Source organism: Cervus canadensis, chromosome 9 (genome assembly GCF_019320065.1).
Source record: "Cervus canadensis isolate Bull #8, Minnesota chromosome 9, ASM1932006v1, whole genome shotgun sequence".
In the NCBI taxonomy this organism is placed as follows: Eukaryota; Metazoa; Chordata; class Mammalia; order Artiodactyla; family Cervidae; genus Cervus; species Cervus canadensis.
In genome coordinates, this window is record NC_057394.1 from 38193938 (window position 1) to 38216018 (window position 22081).

The following is a 22081-nucleotide window of genomic DNA, read 5'->3' on the forward strand; positions in this document are numbered from 1 at the left end:
GTTAAATTTTAACTGCAGCATGAATATACATGCAACTCTGTGTGCGTGTCCACTTTTCTTGTTAGAGAGTTGATGTCACCTTTTCATACTTTATGAAAGTTAATCTGGATAAAAATGAATTTATTTTGTCTTTTTCTTTTAAGCTGTTTGGCTCTTCTTTACAACTTAAAGTTTGAACACATAATTATTTCTTTTAATTATACAGATAATATATGAAATTCATAAAAGTGAGAGCATTTGTCAAAACATGTGAAAAAATCAGTCTATGTTCTGTCAGGTCCGATTTTTACTGCATATCCTTTTACCTCTTTCCTTCCTCTCCTCCCTCCCTTCCTTCCTTTTCTTTTTTTCTTCCTCTTCTCCACTATTCTCTTTGTCTCTGTTAAAGCATTGTTTTTAAAGGTTCAGGAACATATTCTTCTATTATTTCTCCTTTTTGCTTAGTTATGACCAATCTACTTTGAAGACGAAAACTACATATCATAAACTTAATGAATAAATATTACTCAGTGATTTGTATGTCCCACAATACATTTAATTAGCTCCCTATTGTTTGGCATTTAGATTGATTTTGGTTTCGTTAACACCGTAAGTGGGCTTCCCAGGTGGCTCAGTGGTAAAGAATTGGACTGCCAGTGCAGGAGACACGGGATATGCAGGTCTGATCCCTGGGTTGGTAGCATTCCCTCGAGAAGGAATGGCAACCCACTCCAGTATTCTTGCCTGGAAAATCCCATAGACAGAGGAGCCTGACGGGCTGTCGTCCATGGGGTTGCAAAAAGTTGGACATGAGTGAGCGCGCACACCAAATCACCTGAGCAGGACATTGTTACACATACTTAAGTATGTGTTTGTTCAGTCTTTTTCTTAGAATAGCATTTTCTGTTAATTTCATTATTTTTACCAGGATGCTAGTAGGTCTTGATGTTTCTCATCCATTTGTGTAACTCCAGCTTTTTTCAGTTTAGTAGGCTTTCAAATTAATGTAGAAAAGAAAAAAAAACCCTGAAATTTGCAGTATTTGCAACTGATGTTCCAGTAATTTTATGCATTCAGAAGGTGGTTTGGGTCGTCATCGTCTGATCTTTAGGAATAAACCATGTACTTATGAGCAAGATAAACTTTACTGTGCTTTATCCTTTGAAAATCTAGCAGAAATGTTTTTGTTTTTAAAGGTAGCACTTACCTGATATTGTGCTCAAAAATAATGCACCTAAAATCTCTTTATATTTAAATAATCATACATGTTAACTATATACTATGTATACTATGTAAATATATTATTTGTATTATACATACAACACATAATCATATACATGTTTTGTATATAGCCATGTATAGAAAATGTAACCATACATAATATAAAACTAAATATAATAATTAAGTGTTGTTAAAGTCATCAATATACTTTATTATTTTTCCTTACATGATTCTTTTTGCTTAAAATGAAGTCAAATTTTCTAAGGTATCCTTATGACCTTAAATTTTATCTACCATCAAAGATCAGGGAGGCTTACCCTCTGAACTGGTTAAGTTTGTTAGTTGAGCCTTAGACATAGTTAGGATATTTCCCCTCTGTCCCAAGATGTCTCTTGCAGCAGAGTAGAAGAAGGGGGCAGGAAAGCTGTCACTTTCGGGACAAAGACTAATGGTAACTGATAGTAGAGGCTGACTGTGATGGCTAAAGCTTCTGGTGACACAGTTCATATCAATCAGGAAGAAAAAAGTTTCTAGTCTGAGAAACAGTGTTGATGATGAGGTCCTTCCTTGGGGGACAGTTCATTAAGCAGAGTGAGATTTTCCTGTTTCTTACCTTCTTCCTTTCTTCCTTCCATCTATCTTTTCTTCCCTCCCTCCTTCTATCCATCTTTCCTTCTCTTCTTCCCTTTACCCCTCCCTCCCCACTTCCATCCTTCTTTCCCTCCTTCCTTCCCTCCCTTTCTCTTCCATCCTTCCTGTCTTCCTTTCTTTTTGGGGGAAGGGGTGTATGGGCATCAGAGATACTGTACTTAGTGTGGATTAGTAAATCGTGGCCTGACTATAGAATGTCTAGTTGAAGATGTTGACCAGTCAGTTGGAGTAGAGTCTTAGGTGAAAAATGTCAGAGCTGAAAATTCAAGGTTGGGTCCCAGCAATTAGCAATTGCTGCCATTTGGCTGGTTGATTATATTCCCTGCCACCTTGTCAGTGGAGACACAACTGTAGATAGGTGAATCCTTCATTTCACGGGGCTGACTCCTACTCTGAGGAATTTAGTACTCTGGCATTAAAGGCCGGTGACACTCTGCCAATTCCGTAACATTCAAAACTTCTAACTTTTCTGTCCTACCCTGACCCCACCCCAGTTTCCAAAAGGACTGGGGAAGCTGGAGGGAAGATCATCATCTCAATAGAGGTTGAGGTCTACTGAGATGATAGCATGTAATGGTTTTGTCCAGTAAGCATGGAAAGAAATCCATATGTGTAGTTCTGAATTTTCTAGTACATATATTAAAACAAAAAATTAATAATATATTTTATTTATTCCAGTATATCCAAAATGTCATTTCAATGTGTTCAGTCAATTAAATGGAGGAGGAAATGGCAACCCACTCCAATGTTCTTGTTTGGAGAATCCTGTGGACAGAGGAGCCTGGTGGGGTACAGTCCATGGGATCACAGAGTTGATCCTGAAGCGACTGAGCAATCAATTAGAAATTGATGAAATATTCTGCATTCTCCTTTTCATATTAAGTCTTCCACATCTAGTGTGTGTTTTATATATAAAGCACCTCTAAATTTGGGCTCAGCACTTTACAGCTGTTCTGTAGCTGCATGTAGCTGGTGACTGCCCAGGCACCATAGATGTAGATTGTGTATATCCTAGTGGAAGTGAATTTGTGGTTTGCCTTTCCAGCATGTTCTCCTGTCTTCTAAAAAGGGTCGTTCTTTTATTCCTATGAGTCTGAATCAGTAGTAAGATCCTCTAAGAACCTGCTAGCCACCACAGCTTTTTATATTTCCTAAGAAGGGACCCTTCTTCCTCTTCTTTATTAAGGACATTGTTTCCTTTTTAATTTACATAGCTTTTAGTGATTTAAATTTGTTCCTTTGATACAGTACAACTAGATGAAACTAGTTCTGGAATCTTTGCCCTTGTTTTCTGGGAAATTTTGGATATGAAGAAAGAAGAGAAGAAATGAGAACAAGATTATAAAACCATCTTATAAAATGTTTCTAATTTCCAAACAACTAGATGAAACTAAATCCTACAGTTCAACCAGGATGTATTGATTTCTGTGTTATCTAAAAGGTAACATTCCTAATGAAATTGAGAAAATATAGACAGCTTTATATTTCAGTGCATATTGTGAAATTCTTTGTTCTTCATAGAAGGGATAGTTCTGGTTTCAATGAAAAAAAAGCCAAGTATCTGTCATCCAGAAAATTAGAATGAAAACTCTTTTAGTTTCTTATTGAAAGTTGAGTCAGCATATTCATTTGGGTAATTACAGTTTCTTACATTGAAGGGTTTTGAGACTAATTTGGTAGGTTCTCACTGGCCGTATCTAAGAGTGAGGCCAGAAGCTCCCTTGACTTGTTATATTAATATTGATATCCTTACAGGTTTCTTTCAGTTTCCGTAGCTTGAACTAATGAGCAAATTCTTGAAACTCCTTCCTGGAATCTTTGCCCTTGTTTCTGGGAAAATTTGGATTTGCAGAAAGAAGAGAAGGAATTAGAACAAAACTGTAAAACCATCTTAAAAAATGTTTCTAACTTCCAATCAGGTATATTTTAAAGTCAACTATAGATAGTCTTTATAATCAGGTATTAGTTTCTATTAATACTGGGATTGTATTTATGCTACTGGGTAATATAATCCAACATAATGTTAAGATTCTTTTGTAATGAGTTCATGATATCATTAATTATAAAATAGTTCTTTCTAGATGGGGCAGCTGCCTTCACCTGCCGTTCCCCTTTGCCTCTCCCTTGACATTTGGCCATTTCTAACAGCATTTTTTTATTGTAACGACTGTTGGGGTGAAGGGATGTTCTGAGATCTAGTGGTAGAAGGCAGGGGTGTTACTGAATATCTTATAATGCAAAGGACAACTGCTACAACAAACAACTGTCTGGTCTAAATGTCATTGGTACAGATGTTGAAAAGACCTGGTCTCAAAGAATACTTGAGTTACAACAGTGGACCTCCTTAACAAAACATGTGTCTTCTCTCTATAAGCAGCATTTAATTTAGACTTAATTACTATGAAATAGCAAGAAAGGTAATAGAAACTTCCTGGATACAGTGTGTTACGTTTGTTGTTGGTTAGTCATTGAGTTCTGTCCAACTCTTTGCAACCTCGTGGATGCAGCATGTCAGGCCCTTCTGTCCACTATCTCCTGAGTTTGCTCAAATTCATGCCTTTTGAACTGGTGATGCCATCCAATCATCTCATCCTCTGCTGCCCTCTTCTCCTCTTGCCTTCAATCTTCCCCAGCATCAGAATCTTTTCCAATGAGTCGACTCTTCGCATAAGGTGGCCAAAATATTGGAGTGTCAGCATCAATTCTTCAGTGAATATTCAGGATTGATTGCCTTTATGATTGACTGGTTTGATCTCCTTGCTGTCCAAGGAACTCTCAAGAGTCTTCTCTAGCACCATTATTTGAAAACATCCATTCTTCGGTGCTCAGCCTTCTTTATGATGCAACTCTCACATCCATGTGTGACTACTGGAAAAACCATAGCTTTGACTATAGAGACCTTTGTCGGAGAAGTGATGTCTCTGCTTTTTAATACACCATCAGGGTTTTCATAGCTTTTCTTCCAAGGAGCAAGCTTCTTTTAATTTCATGGCTGCACTCACCATCTGCAGTGATTTTGAAGCCCAAGAAAATAAAATCTGTGACAACATCCACTTTTTCCCCGTTTAAAATGATGGGACCAGATGCCATAATCTTGGTTTTTTGAATGTTGAATTTCAAGCCAGCTTTTTCATTCTCCTCTTTTACTCTTATCAAGAGGCTCTTTAGTTCTTCACTTTCTACCATTAGAGTGGTATCATCTGCATATCTGAGGTTGTTGATCTTTCTCCCAACAATCTTGATCCCAACTTGCGTTTCCTCCCATAATTTTGCATGATGTACTCTGCAAACAAGAAAAGTAATCAGGGTGACAATATACAGCCTTGACATACTCCTTTTCCAGTTCTGAACCAGTCCATTGTTCCATGGCCGCTTCTGTTACTTCTTGATCTGCTTACAGGTTTCTTAGGAGGCAGGTAAGGTGGCCTGGTACTCCCATCTCTTGAAGAATTTTCCACAGTTTGTTGTGATCTATACAGTCAGAGGCTTTAACATTATCAGTTTTGTAAAGTAATTAGCCTCCAACTAATAAAAATAAAGGAAAAAAAGTAACATAATTGATGTATCAGAAATAGATGTTTTTCTGGATCTTGCTTGCTTTCTCCATGATCCAACAAATGTTGGCAATTTGATCTCTGGTTCCTCTGACTTTTCTAAATCCAGCTTGTACATCAGAGTTCTCAGTTCTTGTACTGTTGAAGCCTAGCTTGAAGGATTTTGAGCTTAAACCTGCTAGCATGTGAAATAAACACTGTTGTGTGGTAGTTTGAACATTCTTTGGTATTGCCTTCTTTGATATTGGAATGGAAACTGACCTTTTCCAGTCCTGTGGTCCCTGCTGAGTTTTCCAAATTTACCAGCATGTTGAGTGCAGTACTTTAACTGCATCATTTTTTAGGATTTGAAATAGCTCAGCTGGAATTGGGTCACCTCCACTAGCTTTTTCCACATTAATGCTTTTAAGGACCACTTGACTTCACACTCCAGGATGTCCGGCGCTAGATAAGTAACCACGCCATCATGGTTATCTGAGTTGTTTAGACTTCCTTTGTATAGTTCTTCTGTGTATTCTTGTGGCCTCTTCTTAATCTCTTCTGCTTCTCTTAGGTCCTTACTGTTTCTGTCCTTTACTGTGCCCATTCTTGCATGAAGTGTTCTCTTGATACTCAGTTTTCTTGAAGTGATTTCTAGTCTTCTTCATTTTACTGTCTTCCTTTATTTCTTTGCATTGTTCATTTCAGAGGACCTTTTTAATCTTTCCTTGATATTCTCTAGAACTCTGCATTCATTTGGCTATATCTTTCCCTTTCTCCCTTGCTTTTTGCTTTACTTTTTCCTCAGCTATTTGTAAAACCTCTTCGGACAACCACCTTTCCATGTTGCATTTTTTTTTTCCTTTGGGATGGTTTTCATCACTGCCTCCTATATGGTGTTATGAATCTCCATGCGTAGTTCTTCAGGCATTCTGATCCCTTGTATCTACTCATCATCTCCACTGTATAAACATAAGGGATTTGATTTAGGTCGTACCTGTATGACCTAGTAAATTTCCCTACTTTCTTCAATTTAAGCCTGAATTTTGCAGTAAGGAGCCCATGATCTGAGTCATAGCTCCAGGTCTTGTTTTTACTGTCTGTATAGAGATTCTCCATCGTTGGCAGCAAAGAACATAATCTGATTTCGGTTGTGACCATCTGGTGATGTCCATGTGTAGAGTCATCTCTTGGGTTGTTGGAAAAGGGTGTTTGCTATGGCCAGCCTGTTTTTCTTGTCAAAACTCTGTTAGCCTTTGCCCTGTTTCATTTTGTATTCCATGGCCAAACTTGCCTATTATTGCCGGTATCTTTTGACATCCTACTTTTGCATTCCAATCCCCTGTGATGAAAAGGACATTTTTGTTGTTGTTTGCTCTAGAAGGTGTTGTAGTTCTTCATAGAAACTGATCAACTTCAGCTTCTTTGGCATCAGTGGTTGGAGCATAGTCTTGGCTTACTGTGATGTTGAATGATTTGCTTTGGAAATAAAGCAAGATCATGCTGTTGTTTTAAGTACTGCATTTTGGACACTTTTGTTGACTATCAGAGTTACTCTATTTCTTCTAAAGGATTTTTGCCCTTAAAGGTAGATAAAGTGGTCACAATAGTAGATGTAATGGTCATCGAATTCAATTTGCCCATTCCTGTCCATTTGAGTTCACTGATTCCTAAGATGACCATGTTCAGTCTTGCCATCTACTGCCTGACTACTTCCAATTTACCTTGATTCATGGACCTAACATTCAGGTTCCTATGCAATATTATTCTTTACAGCATTGGACTTTACTTTCACCACCAGGCACATCCATGACTGAGCCTTGACCCAGCCACTTTATTCTTGTTGGAGCTGTTAGTAATTGCAGTTCATTCTTCCCCAATTCGATATAGGACGCCTTTTGACCTGGGGAGCTCATCTTCCAGTTTCATTTCTTTTTGCCTTTTCTTACTGTCCGTGGGGTTTTTCAGGCAAGAATTCTGGAGTGGGTTGACATTTCCTCCTCACAGTGGACCGCATTTTCTCAGAACTCTTCAGTATGACCTGTCCGTCTTGGGTGGTCCTGCGTGGCATGGCTCATAGCTTCATTGAATTATGCAAGCCCCTTCGCCTTGACAAGGCTGTGATCCATGAAGGGGACAGTGTGTTACACAGATTCAAAATCGTACTGCTTCCGGTTTTGTGGGTGCTGGTTATTAAGAGGTTGGAGGAAGTAACAAGGCCTAAACAAATGCCATACAGTTACATAATTCCTTAATAAAAAGTATATTTCAGAGTTCTGTTGAGTAAACTTTTGTCTCTTTTCTGATTTTCCTTTTGTGTTGCATTTTAGAACTTTAAAAGTACTGTTTTATAGGGACAGTAACCCTAGATTTTATTTATCTACATACACACACACACTGTTTCACACAGCCTTTATAGAAATTCTAATGTGGCATAAAGATGAGTGATAAAAGGACATGCGGAGGTGGGGGAGGGGCATTCAAGATGACAGCAGCCTGGGTGACGGCATGGAGGTGTGAATATCCCTGGCTTCATGTTGCCCTGAAACACAGACAGATTTTAAACTTGCGGCCAGTTGGATTTTTGTTTCCTATGTAGTTCTGGTTTCCTCAAATAACTTAGTGTAAGTTTTCCACAGCTCAAATTACAGGGTACTCTGTAGGTTTGTTCTCCTACAGAGAATATGTTGTAGTTGTAAATATCTTTCTTTAAAATAATGTGTTTCTGGGTAATGACGTGAAGGAGAACCATAAGAAAAGGCTTTGAGCACTGCATCAGATAACATTTGATTGCTAGGAAGGGCTATCAGACACTACATGGTTGTGCCCAGCAGTTGGAGAATACTAAACGTCTTCATTGAGATGCCTGTGGCGAGGTGAGCTGTGTCTCTGTTATTGGTGTTCATCCTCACAGTTTAAAGCTGATAAAATAGTTCACTGTTGCTGTTCATCATGAGAAATATATATTAAATGTGTAGATTAATCTTTCATGCATTCCTATTAATCGTACTTTTATCAAATCTGCCATTTTCATTCTAGTTATATAGTAGTTCATATAGAGAAATCATACACATAAAACCATGAGGGCTCTGCAGAGTTTAGTAGAATGGGTGTAATAGTATAACTGCTACTACTAATTAAAATTCCTTAATATTAACTAACTGCTAAAATGCTTTGTGCTAAAGTATCTGGTATGCATGATCTCAATGAAACCTTAAAATCTGTGAAGTAGACTGTTATCTGTATTTTACAGGTAAGAAAACTGAAACCATGAGAACATCATAACCCAGGAAATGTGTTCCTGGGCCTGTATTCTGGGCAATCTTCTAACTTACACTTCTGTATAATTGTTTAAAGTCTACAGAAAAAAAACACAGACCTGGAAGATAGAATGCTTTTTAAAAAAGTGAAAGGTGCAGTAGTCAGAATTCTTGGAGATGAAATTAGATAAAGTGAAAGTAGATGTGTAAGAGCATTACCAGTAAAAATGTCAAATTAGTATGGAATTTGATATCATCATTATTACAACTGAAAACATTGTTTGAAGAATCTGGAGAGATAACGGCTAGAGGTGGATGTACCTGGAACTGACAGATTAAATTTTGGGTTGAGCCTATGTATTTTGCCTTTGGTAGCTAACTAGTGATGTCTTTCTCCATTGCCTTCCCTGGACCTAGAGTTTTGAGAAAGAGAGGAACGACCTTTCCAGTGATGTGTCTTACATGATTGTCCAGGCGATGCAGTGGTTGCACCATTGTATTTTTGATATAATCCTTTAAAAGCAATTATTTTTGTTTCACCTTTTAGTAACATGACAAACACTACATAGAGCTTTTACATGCTTTGACAATCCTTCTTAGATAAAATAAACTGTAAAGGTCATTTGTTTTAGCTTTACTTTTTTCAAACATACTAGGGTTTTCAAGGAATGTGAGATATTTGTTACAAAATCTTAACCCAATAATATGTTTAATAAGGCAGTAAATATAAGACCTGGTTTATAAGTTTATGTATTTTTCTGGCCACTGTGGAGACCCTTGTGGTTGATTGTTTCTTTTTGTTTTCATTAGAATAGTTCTAACGGGGGAAAAAAAAAGTTAACTTGTATTTTTGTTTTTCCTCAGATTTTTTTTTTGCATATTCCCAATTCTTCAGTGCTGTTTCTTCAGGCTATACCAGAGACAAGCACTCAGCAGCTCATGTTTTAATAAGATAATCCATTTTGGGTTTGATAAGGACCCATTTGACATCACTGTAGGTCAGGAAAGGTGGAGATACAGGTTAATAGTCATTTCCTTTGTTTCCTACAGAAAATAAATGACTTAATTTTTGATAGTAATCTTCATTGTCCCTAGGCACAGAGGACCAGTGATGTTATTTCATTGCATATTCTGTTCAGTGTTCTGCATTTTTTTCATTACTGTCCAAATGACTTTTCATAAAGGAAAGTGGTGATGAATACGTTAATATATAGTACTCTTAAACTCATACTTTGGCAAATACCTATTTTGTTCTAAGTTTTGATAACCATGAAAGTCTGTAAAACACTAAACCCCAGGAAAAAAGTGAAAGTAAGGACATAGTTAATTCTTGTCTTGAATATATAATCTTACGAGATGACTTCTTTATATAGTTTTTTCCCCTTATTTTAACCAAACCCATGTTTGAATAAATTTAACTCTACTAATATCTATTATAATATTCAAACATACTCAGCTTGTGAGACATTTTCTTCAATGTGTAACAGATTCCTGAGTAAGCAAAAATGTATGCAAATTAAACAGTATACCCAAGTATTCATGTATCCCAGAGTGTAGTAGGTCCTTTACGGGATGTTGAAATCTTTATGGCATGTTTGGCTTTTCCTACTGGACCTCCTGCCTCATGCTTCATGTACAATGTAGAAAACCAGTGCCATTCTTAACATTTCTGCTGCCTCTCTCCCCATATTTCCTCTTCCTTGTCAGTCATCCAAAGCTGTTCCTTCTTCCTGTAAACTCTCTCTCAAAGAATCTTCCTCCTCCTCATTCCCACTGCCACTGCGTTGAGTCAAGACCTCACCACCTCTCCCCTGAGTTACTGCAGTAGCCTGTGGCTACTTCCTTTGCATCAAATTCTATATGTATATAAGCCATCTTCCAAAGCAAGTCCAGTGCTAGCTTTCCAAACACAAACGTTAAACATATTATGCTTTTGTTTCATGATGCCTCGCCACCTGTTGTGTGTTGCCCAAACACATTTCTTCCTCACTTACCTCCAGTTTTCTTAAGACCAGAAGTCTTTCTCTCATTCACTTGGGCTTCTTTCAACTAGCACACTGCAGTCACTAAAAAACACTTTTCAGTGAATTACCATACCATATAAGACCATTTGCCAGTTAACACCAAGTTTCTTATCTGCTCTTACCTCTAGTTTCTTTTCCAGTGAACCACATGATGTTCCAGCCACACGAAATCTGTTAATATTCTTCACAAATATGAGACTTTCATTGTCCTTCATTGCTTATGCTCTTTTTCCCATCTGGAGAAAGAAATGGCAACCTACTCCAGTATTCTTGCCTGGAAAATTCCATGGACAGAGGAGCCTGGCAGGCTAAAGCCCATGGGGTTGCAAAGAGTCAGACACGACTGAGCACACATGAACCTGTTCCCATCTGTTTCTCAACAGTTATCACCTGGGTCAGATGAACTCTGGGCATGAAATGATTTTAGATTTATTTACATTTATTCTTTTCATTAGCTCAACAAACATTTACTGAGCAAGTACTATGTATTGTTTGTGTGTGGCTCAGTCACTCAGCCGTGTCCGACTCTTTGCTACCCGATGGACTCTAGGCCACCAGCCTCCTCTGTCCATGGAATTTCCCAGGCAAGAACACTGAAGTTGGTTGCCATTTCCTACTCCAGAGGATCTTCCTGACACAGGGATTGAACCCACGTCTCTTGTATCTCCTGCATTGGCAACCAGGTTCCTTACCATCGAGCCACCTGTTAGATACACATATAAACCTGGGGATAGGCATACTCTTATGAACAAAAAGACAAAGTCATGGTCATCCTGGAACTTACATTCTGGTGTAATAGCAGATAAGGAATTTGTCAGCTAGAGATGGAACACAAAGATGGAATCGAATATACGGAGACTTGGAGGACCAGCATATTTGACCTGGTTGAGGTGTAACCTGAGCAGAATGGTGGAAAACAAGGTTGGGTAACTGGTTAGAGGCACATCGGATGATTGGTTCGAGGTACTTGTTCTAGAACAAGGTAAACCTTCAGACACGGCTGAGTGACTGAACACACACACACACACACACACACACGGACTTCAGAATGACCTTAACATCATCTCCCTTCAGTGTATCCATGATCAGCCCGCCTTTGCCTTGCTCCTCCCACTGTAGTCCTGGTTCTCAGCCTTTTGATGGAACAGCCTGAAGGACATTAGCCAGAGTGACTGAGATACTGCTGGGCTCATGAAGCTTTGAAGCCAGTGTCAAAGCACCCAGTAGTTAAGAATCTCTATCCCAGGTAGCAGTAGAAAATAGATATTAGTCTCAGATATAGACTAGTGATCATTTTCGTAACCTTGGACAGATGGCTTAATCTCTCTGAACCTGAATTTTCTTGTCTAATATGCACATAGTTAAAAAAAAATTGTTGGGAGACTAAATGACTAGAATGGAACTCTATAAAACTTCCTCTTTTGTTCACCGATGTTTCCTAAATATCTCAACAGTGCCTAGTACTCGGTGTTTTTTGAATGAATGAATGATAATATAAAGCACCTGAAACAACCCTTGGTACATAAATGCTCAGTAAATGGTACTTTGTCTTGTTATTATACTTGTTTCTATATATGTGTTTATAGGTATTGTAGTTGTTACATAATTACTTTTTGAAATTATGAGACCCTGGAGTTGTATTGTGGCTGTGTTTCACTGTGTTTCACTTGTTTCTATTCTCTAGTCCCTGACTTTGCCCCATTATCTCTTGTAGTGCCTCATGGTTCACAGACATGGCTTGGATAGAATGAAATAACTTGGCTGTAGCAGAGACCCTCACTACCTGTTTAAGGAGAGATTTGATCAACTCATGACCAAATAATTCAGAATATGAATGACATAATAAGTTTTATTATAGTTTGTATTAATGCTGGGGTGGAAATTTAAGTGCTCAGATGACGTTTCTAAAAATTTTAGTGTAAACTGTCTATCAATAATTTAACACTTTGTGCTGTGTACTGTCACTTCAGTTGTGCCCAGCTCTTTGCAACCCTGTGGACTGTAGCCAGGCTCTTCTGTCCATGGGATTCTCCAGGCAATAATACTGAAGGGGTGGTCATGCCCTCCTCCCGGGGATCTTCCCGACCCTTTACCAACATAGAAAACAGTGATTCTTGCTATCAGGAAAATACAAGTTACTGCATTGCGTGTGCAGTTTTACCAGTTCTTAAGAAAGACACAATTCCATGTTTCAGTGTGAGGTGATTATGGAAGGGTTTTGTTTTTGAGACTGAAGACAGATATTTAAGGAAAATGTATATATGGATCATTGAAACCACTGAAGGGGATTTAAGTTGTGAGTCCCAGTGTGTCTATAGTTTGACTGCTAGTGGTCCCAGTTAAATATGGTCATTAATGTGACATCCACTCTGCCATGCTGCAAAGCAATGAAAAATGAAAGTGGGCCAGAGTGGCAGTCTACATATGAACTAGTGTTTATTTTGTACCACTGGAGCTACTCTGATTATGTGTATGCCCACTACAAAATTGATTTACCAGTGTTGAGGCTATGTGAGCTTAAAAAATAAACTTTTATACTTTAAGTGATTATAAATTATATGTGAGGCCCAAATGTATGTCTCTTGAATGTAAAAGGTAGAAGACGGAGTTCCTATATCATCTTAAGTGCATGAAACTATTGTGAAAACATTGATTGAGCCATTGAGGATATGACTGTTTTCAAAACAGGTAGCAGATGAGATTACCATAGATTTTTCTGGATGTTGAATTCAGGATGGGACTGACTGAATTAATTATGAGGTGTTTCTACGATAGGAATATATAATCGTAGTAGGCCAAGTAAATATGTTGAAAGATTGATTTAAAGAAGAAAATGTGGAATAGCTTTGATACCAGTGACTTACTTGAATTCTTATTGTTATTCCCCAAAATGTTGATACTTCGTTGATGATTGGAAGTTGCACGTCCCATTTGTTCAGTGACTGAATCAGCTCAGCCCTGAGAAGGAACCATTGACGGAGATTCAGGAGTTCCTCTGTTGGGGCCTTCAGTAAGGGGCTCGTGTCTTTTCCCGTGTTGATGAGGGTTGCCTGTGAGCATGTGTGCACAGAGAAAGAGGAAGTGAGAAGGAGAGGGAGAGGAGAGTGTAGTGGATGGGAGCTTAGCTCGGACTCAGGCTCAGTTGATTTGCAATCAAGCTGCACCAATTACTAGTTGTATCACGTTGGACGGTTTAACCTCATTGTGTCTCAAATGCCTCATCTTCTGATAACAGTCTTTACCTCTTGGTTTACTATAAGGACTAAATGAGTACAAATCTCTTAGCACAGGGTCTAGCCCACAGTAGATATGCAAATAGTAGGTGTTATTATTTGTTTGCTTGTTGTTGTTTAGTTGCTTAGTTGTGTCTCTTTGTGACCCACGGACTGCAGCCCGCCAGGCTCTTCTGTCCATGGGATTCTCCAGGCAAGATTTCTGGAGTGGGTTGCCATGCCCTCTTCCAGGGGGCCTTCCCAACCCAGGGATTGATCCTGTGTCCCTGAGTCTCAGCAGGCAGATTCTTCATGGCTGAGCCACTGGGAAAGCCCATTGTGTGTGTTACCAAGATATTAATAATAGTACAGTGATAGTTGTTGCATAACAGCAGATAATGGAAGCCTTGACTGGACAGTATTCTAATCTCTGAGATGTGTTGATCCTTACAAAGAGCAAAAATTCACTCATTCTCTTGGATTTCAGCCAAAATTTGGGAGTTGGATCAAACAATTAATGTCTTCTCTGAAGAAATGACCTATTGGTTGAATGGCATAAAGGTTTGAAAAAAGTTGTTACCATTGATTTTGTTGTTATGTTAGAATTGGGTCAAAAAGGGTGGTGATTGACTTTTCTATGAAATGGTTTTTTAGCAAAGTCCAATTTCCTTATAATCTGATACTTTTGCTTTTCCTATAAGAAAGTGAAAGTCACTCAGTCATGTCTGGCTCTTTGCAACCCCATGGACTGTAGCCGTGAGGCTCCTTTTTCTATGGAATTCTCCAGGCCAGAATACTGGAGTGGGTAGCTGTTCCCTTCTCTAGGGGATCTTTCCAACCCTGGGGTTGAACCCAGGTTTCCTGCATTGCAGGCAGATTCTTTACTGTCTGAGCCATCTGGGAAGCCCCAAAAAGTAGTCAAAGGGTGATGCTTTTCACCAGTTGGTATGTTCGCGTTAGGGCTTCCAAGGTGGCGCTAGTGGTAGAGAACCTGCCTGCCAGTGCAGGAGACCTAAGAGTCGCGGATTCCATCCCTTAGTCGCAGAGATCTGCTGGAGGAGAGCATGGCAGCCCACTCCTGTGTTCTTACCTGGAGAATCGCATGGACAGAGGAGCTCGGCCGGCTACAGTCTACAGGGTCTCAAAGATTCATACACAACTGAAAGGACTTAGCACACACGCATGCATGTTTGCATTATAAACTCTTCAGAATCTTTTTTGAACGTACCTCCACCAATTTGGTGCATGCATCCTGAATTGCTACTATGTCCCTTTGATCACTGTTGAATGTAACATGGGCATGGGTGGGGGCAATTCATATTTCTCATTCAGTTCAGTTCAGTTGCGTCCGACTCTTTGCAACCCCATGAATCACAGCATGCCAGGCCTCCCTGTCCATCACCAATTCCCGGAGTTTACTCAAACTCATGTCCATCGAGTTGGTGATGCCATCCAGCCATCTCATCCTCTATTGTCCCGTTCTCCTCCTGCCCCCAATCCCTTCCAGCATCAGGGTCTTTTCCAAGGAGTCAACTCTTTGCATGAGGTGGCCAAAGTATTGGAGTTTCAGCTTCAGCATCAGTCCTTCCAATGAACACCCAGGACTGATCTCCTATAGGATGGACTGGTTGGATCTCCTTGCAGTTCAAGGGACTCTCAAGAGTCTTCTTCAACAGTACCTCTAGCCAAACATTGGAGATTCATGATGGAAGCATGTTTAAATGAATATGTCCTGCATCTTGAGAAATCACAACAAATCTCAGTAGATATTTTTGGCTTATGAAGGGAAACCTGGTTTAAAAATTAGATTTATTGAATGTTGACTAGTTTGTTCTTTATTACTTAAATTGTCCAAACTGGATAACCCATATTCTGGAGGAGGGAGTGGAGGAGACCTGCATTCTGGGAACTGGAGGATTCCAATCTACCACTCCAGATTGTAGTAGTTGACTTGGAAAGTCATCCTTGTTCTCTGTTTTTTATGAGAGATTATCAGTAAGCATCCTTTTTTTTTCCTTCCTCCATGTTCCATTCAGAATACTATGAGATGCCAGGATTGAGCACTGTTGGTTTATACCTCCTTTGACTGGGAGAACTAGTATCAGCTGGACTGCTAAGCGCCAAATCTTATTTGGCAGGTACGACTGTCCAGAGTACCATTCTGATCCAGTGCACATGTAACTGATCAACAGTCAGCTAATCTGATGGTAAATTTGGCTATAATTGATACAGTTTACTCATATGAAATAAGTAGCATAGGTATATAGATGTGTGCATGAACATAAACGTGCACATAAATTATATAGGGTTATATAATATCACAAAGTTTGTCACAACATAAAGAGTACCATGTTGCTAAAATTGATGACTGTAATTTTATTTTCCTCTGGGGACTCAATCGGGCAATTGGATTCTCCTGTAAATGCATTTTGATCAAGATCATGGCAAGATATGTTTGACAGCAATTTCAAATTATTACAGTTTGTTATATATTTAAAGTCTGCAGTCAATTGAGACTGTATGTATCTGATTTTAGCTTAGAGAGATAAATCTATTTATTGTGTTTTGTTCCAAGGACTGTACTCTTAATGCTGTAGAATTATCATGTGCTTTATAAAAACCATACACCTTGTTGGATGGTCTGGAATATGGTGTGATGCATGGAATATGTGTGTTTCTCTTTGTGCTAAACAAGGTTAGAATCATGAATGCAGAGATTAATATCCTTCATGTGTGTATAGTCTAACTTTCAGGCATATGTATGGATTGAATCTGTATTAGTTGCAAGAGTTTCTTAAAGATTGGTTCCTTAGCTGTGAACAGTGTTATTTATGATGTTTATTATGGCTGTGCTTTGGCTGATCCTGGAAAAACCAGGGGAAGAGAAATATTTGCAGGGCAAACTTTATTTAAAAAGAAAGTTTTTTGGAAAATGTATTGGATTTTTGTTGACTTTTACATGAAACTGAAATGTAATCGTGTCTTTAACACATCTAGAATTATTTGAGTACAACAACAGCAACACAAATGATATTGCAAATGCAGTGATATTTAAATGTACTCAATGGAATATGAACCCAGTCAGGTTTTTATGATTTATCTGTTTTTAACTTCAAAGACTCTGGTTAGCTTGCCTTTTTTAAAAAAAAAGAATGAGTTGATCACAGCCAGCCAGGAAAACAGCTGAAGTATATCAGCTGTAAATTGGTACAAAGCACTAAAAGGGCATTAGCCTCTAATCAGATTCTAACAGTTCATTAAACCTGCCTTTCCAGAATCGTTCTTTGTCTTTCCCCTTTCTTTGCAAGGCATCTTCTTCGCTTTCCACCTGGGCAAGACCTCCTCCGGGGTAGGAAACTATATCAACTCATCCTTCATTGTCTACCAACCAAACAGCCTCCCAGAAGCTTCGTTAGGGCAAATTCCTGACTGCTCTGAAAGACTGGGCACTGGAGGGTTGGGTACCTCCTTCCTAGGCTTCCCTGAGGCTGAGAGGGAGCAAGCCCAGCTGGCCACTTCCAACCGTGGAAGCAAGTGCTCCATTGGGATTTGAGATCCATGCCTGATGTGTAAGCAATCCATCAGCCTCCCTGAAAGGATTTTAAGCTTGGAACAAATGCACTGAGCTCACCAGTTAACACCAGATTTCCTCCTATTCTAAGCCATGAGGGTGTGAAAATCCCTCCAAGATAGGGACAAATCAAAAGCAAACATTAAAAAAAGTATCCTACCAGTGTTAATAATATTGTACTTTTCTAAGAGAGGAACATGACAGTAATTTTCTTTTTATTCCCTAACAAACTAGGTAGCATGGGATTTCTGAATGCTTATTAGTTAGCTTTAGTGTAAATTTGCTTTTTTCTTCTTGCTGTTGGTTTCTTTGAGCAAATATTTGTCATGAGTGGCTCCATACATTTTATTTCTTAGAGTATTTTTGTTAAACAAAAAAGAGAGTCAAGAAATGGGAGAAATATTTAGAGCTTCACCATGCTGCGCTCTGTTGGTATTATTTGGTAATAAAAGCATTTAATTTATGATGTGTTGAAGTGGGAGTTTTTATTTAACTGTCTGCTGGGGAGAAAATCAACTCTATGAATGGGGAAAACTTGATGGTTTAGAAGTGATTTTAACCTTTGTCACCATGTAGGCAAACATTTAGAAAATGTCTTTTTTCCTTTAGTAAGACCACTTAAGTGTCATGGTTACATTCTATAACCAAGCAAAGAAACTATCCTAAAAATTCAATCAAACTTAGTGATTTTAATTTCTGGGTTTAATCAGTATTTGAGAGTAAAGTTGGCATTCTCAACATATTTTAAAACATGAGCCTGATTTTGGCCTGAAGCAAAACTGATGTGTGGCTTTATGACTCTCTTCCTAGGTTATTGACTTCAGAAAATCCCCAAAGTCGTGGGAATTAGTCAAAGATAACCTTGATTTAATCTTTTTATAAATGTTGTTGGAAATTCTGTTGAACCACATAGAAGTAAGGTTTTCCTTTCAAGAGGTGGCAAATGGAGCCAAACACATACAAGAACAGAAAACAAATTGTTGTTTATTCTTTGATTATGATTTCAGCTTAAGAATTCATTCTTAATCCAATAGTTACATTAGTTGTTTTCGAAGAAGATGTTTGAGGTTGATAGGTAGAAATTTTCATTGCGTCAGGTATGCCACAACACCAGAATTAACTGTCTAGTATTATATTTTCTTGCTTTTAAAATTATTTAGACTTTGACAGGAATATGAGAGTATATAAATTATTGTGATCTGTTTTGTTCTTTATGGATTTCTGTATGCAGTACAACCTCCAAAGCTAAAGGAAGAAAGAAACTCGCCTTGCATTTCCTTCCACTATTTGCAAAAGCTTGATGAATTATTCCGGCCCCATATAAATTAATGTAAGGTTTCCTCACTCCAGTTTATTATCATCTGACCTGCAACCCAGAGGTCAGAGAATCAGACTGATTAATTCAAGTTCTTGGTCATTATTTCTAATGAAAGTTCAGAATGGGGGGATAATTGGTGGTGCGGGTATTCTCATTTAATTATACTATATTGTTAAAAATTAGGTTAGCGGTACTAAATGTGCTACAGTGATGGCAGATTCTACCAGATGTCCTCCATTGAACACTTTATAGCTGAACTTCCCTCTCTCCCTTTTTTTTTTATTCTCAGAATATCAACACCTTCGAGAACAGAATGTTAATGCTTGATGGGATGCCGGCAGTCAGAGTCAAAACAGAGCTTTTGGAATCTGAGCAAGGGGTAAGCGGAAGTTTCTGACGACGCCCCACCCCCTTTTCTCTCAGACCCTGGCAGGCATTCATGTCCAGAGTGTTTTGAGGCTTGCAGAACACTTCTGATTTTTCACTTGCTTCAGCTTTTGTCTCTTGAGTAACAATCCTCTGAGACGGTGGGTGATTCTTACCCATATACAACCTCAGAACTTTACTAACTTACAAAAGATAGCTTCCTAAATTTAGAAAGACATAGTGACCATATGGCTTTGTTTAAATGGATGCATGTTTTGGAAAGTATAAAAATCCAGAGCATGGGGGAAGTATTAACAAAGTAAAATGAGACTATAACCTCAATGTCAGTATAGATGGGTTCTTACCAAGTCAGGAAATTGCAGAGTACAGGTAGGGGAAGGTTTATTGTTTGTTGGATGGACTTCTCTTTTGACATTTGTGTTTACCCTTTCTTAGAGTTGATGAAATTTAGGTCAGTGAGTTCAAAAAGCACATAAAGGGAAAAGAAAGCTTGTTGAACCATAACATAGCCAAATGACAGTTTATGGCTACTGAGGGTATGAAGACTTAAGAGCAGAGCTAGCTTTTTCTTTTTAATAAGGATGTGGGTGATTTTATAATTGTTAACATTTATTTATTTATTTATTTATTCAGATTATAGAACTGTTTTTTTTTTTTTTCTCATCTATTCTTTTTTTTTTTTTTAATGTGAAAAAAATTTTATTAGTTGGAGGCTAATTATATTAATAGGTTCACTTGTGAAAACCATCCCCAGGGCAATGTGTGTCTGACCACCTTTTATTGTTTAAGGGAGAAAGCACAGTCTATATATCTTATTAAGCTAGCATTACAGAGCAAGTACTTATGACCAAAAAAAAAAGGACATCAGTTAAATATTTATTCTTATTTATGTATCCTTTATTTAAATCAAGATCAAAGCAAAACCTTAGCAATGTTTTATAATTGAACAATCAAAAGATATTTTAAGTGTGAGTAAAATCTCATAGTTAAAAAAATCAGTGTGCATGAGTTCTTCTGGGACCCTGTTCAGGAGGTTAGGATGTTGGTATAGCAAAAGGATTTCATAATGAGGGCAGTCAAGGGCAATGATCTTGAGGGTTGCATTTAGAGGGTCTTCCAGTAACGCCCCATTCTTGAGCACTCTGTGCCAGGCTGTGTGGCTTTTCATAATAAAAAATTTCTCTTCTGTATAAGCCAGTGTCTGAAACAGACTCCCATCATGTAGAGGATTTCGTTTCATCTTTATGTTCAGTGTAGACTAGGGAGCTCTGAAGTGAGCATTGTGGAGTATGTCAACCAAAAATACAACCCCACAGTTCTCTATGTGATGTAATGACTGATACCCAGAGATTGAAGCAGTAAGCCATGGTGAAAGAAAAGACTATATGTCAGTTATTAATAATTGTTTTCTAATTTTAAACAAACCTTCAGGAAAAGTCATGTGTTCACCTGGATTTTCTAGCCTGATACTCAGCATGTTAAATCCTCCAGTTTTTTGCCTTTATTGTTTAGCTTAACCACAGTAGAATGTGTTTTATTTTTTCACGGTTCTGTTTTCTTAATCTAAATACATTAACATCAGTTTAATAAAATACATTTCTACACGGCCTACGTTTAACAAAACATACAAACCATAACATCTCATTTGGAGAAGACAGCCTGATGGAAAAGTGAAAATAGTATATTTCACAGTGTTGCTTTTATTTCACAATATGTTCCTCAACTTGAATAGCAGCAAATCTGTTCAAGTCATACATGTTGAAGGAAGGCAGAAAACCCCAAAATATACTGTATGTACAGAAGACCAGTTAGAATATATTACCAGGGCTACTAGTCGGAGCCAGTATAGAGCACTGTTGTCACAGGCTTGGAAATCTTTAAGAACATCTAGGCACTTCTCTCCCCTTTACTGTCATTTTCCAATTTTAAAGTAAGGCTTGCACGAAAGATTTAAGTACATAAAAAACAAAAGCCAGTATTCCCAGGGGTTTTACAGCGTGCATAAGTAACTCGTGTCACATTATTTATAGAAAGTATTTTTTGGTCCTCAAATAGGGACAGGAAAAGTTGTAAGTTCTCGGTTTTACTTAATTCATTAAAATCAATTTTTCTCCTTGTGAATGAGACTGATGTTGATATTTTAGCCCTAATTTAGATTTTGTAAGTTGGAGGGGAATAGAAGCTGAATTTATTCTTTTTCTTAGCAGTATATGTACTTTTCTTAAGTACGTGGCAGATATAACTGCATTCTCTTTGACAATAAAACTTTAAGAGAAGCACACCACACTATTTAATGAATTGTATTGTGATTGATTATTTATAGAGTATAATTAATTAATTGTATTTAGTCATTTATAATACTTTTAAGTCAACTCCCCTTTAAAGAGATCTTATCAGCAATTTAGTGAACTTTAATTTTGGTTCCTTTACTGAAGTATTTCACTGAGGATGATAGGATGGGTGATAATAATGTGGAATTTCAGAATCTCAGAACTATTTTAAGATAAGGAGTGCTAGATTCTAAACATGATTTCCATGTTACAGAACTCTTTCCTTATTGAGTATTAAAGTCTGGTTGAAGTTTGATTCTTCATAATAAAATGTAAATATATTAGTGAAATTAAAATCATCACACATATGATTATGGGCTTTTGAAAATGAGATGTTGCAGTGAACAAAATTATAGAAATGTACCTATGCATCATAGCAGTGAATGGAAAGGCTGAAGCTTGTGTGTTGGTGGGTTTCTGTAATCACTCAGGAAACCTAGTTTTAAGACTAGGTTCCATCAGTGTTTAGGACAAGGAAAGTGAACCTGCCTTCCAGGCTGTAGGCAGCATTGTAAGATCTGCTACTGTTCATGGACCTCCTGTCTCAGGCGCCATGAAGGCATCTGTTCCTTCTCTCTTTCTTGCTATAAATAGC

General features: G+C 38.0%; 1 protein-coding gene across 7 annotated transcripts in view; it reads left to right on the top strand.

The window, feature by feature from the left end:
- Positions 1–22081, top strand: part of KLF12 (Kruppel like factor 12) — a 521123-nt gene that overhangs the window by 238783 nt on the left and 260259 nt on the right. For all 7 annotated transcript variants that reach the window (XM_043477481.1, XM_043477486.1, XM_043477488.1 and 4 more), the window contains one exon: positions 19059–19148. In XM_043477481.1, the coding sequence (XP_043333416.1) occupies positions 19059–19148 (90 nt within the window). The remainder of the gene's footprint in view (positions 1–19058; positions 19149–22081) is intronic.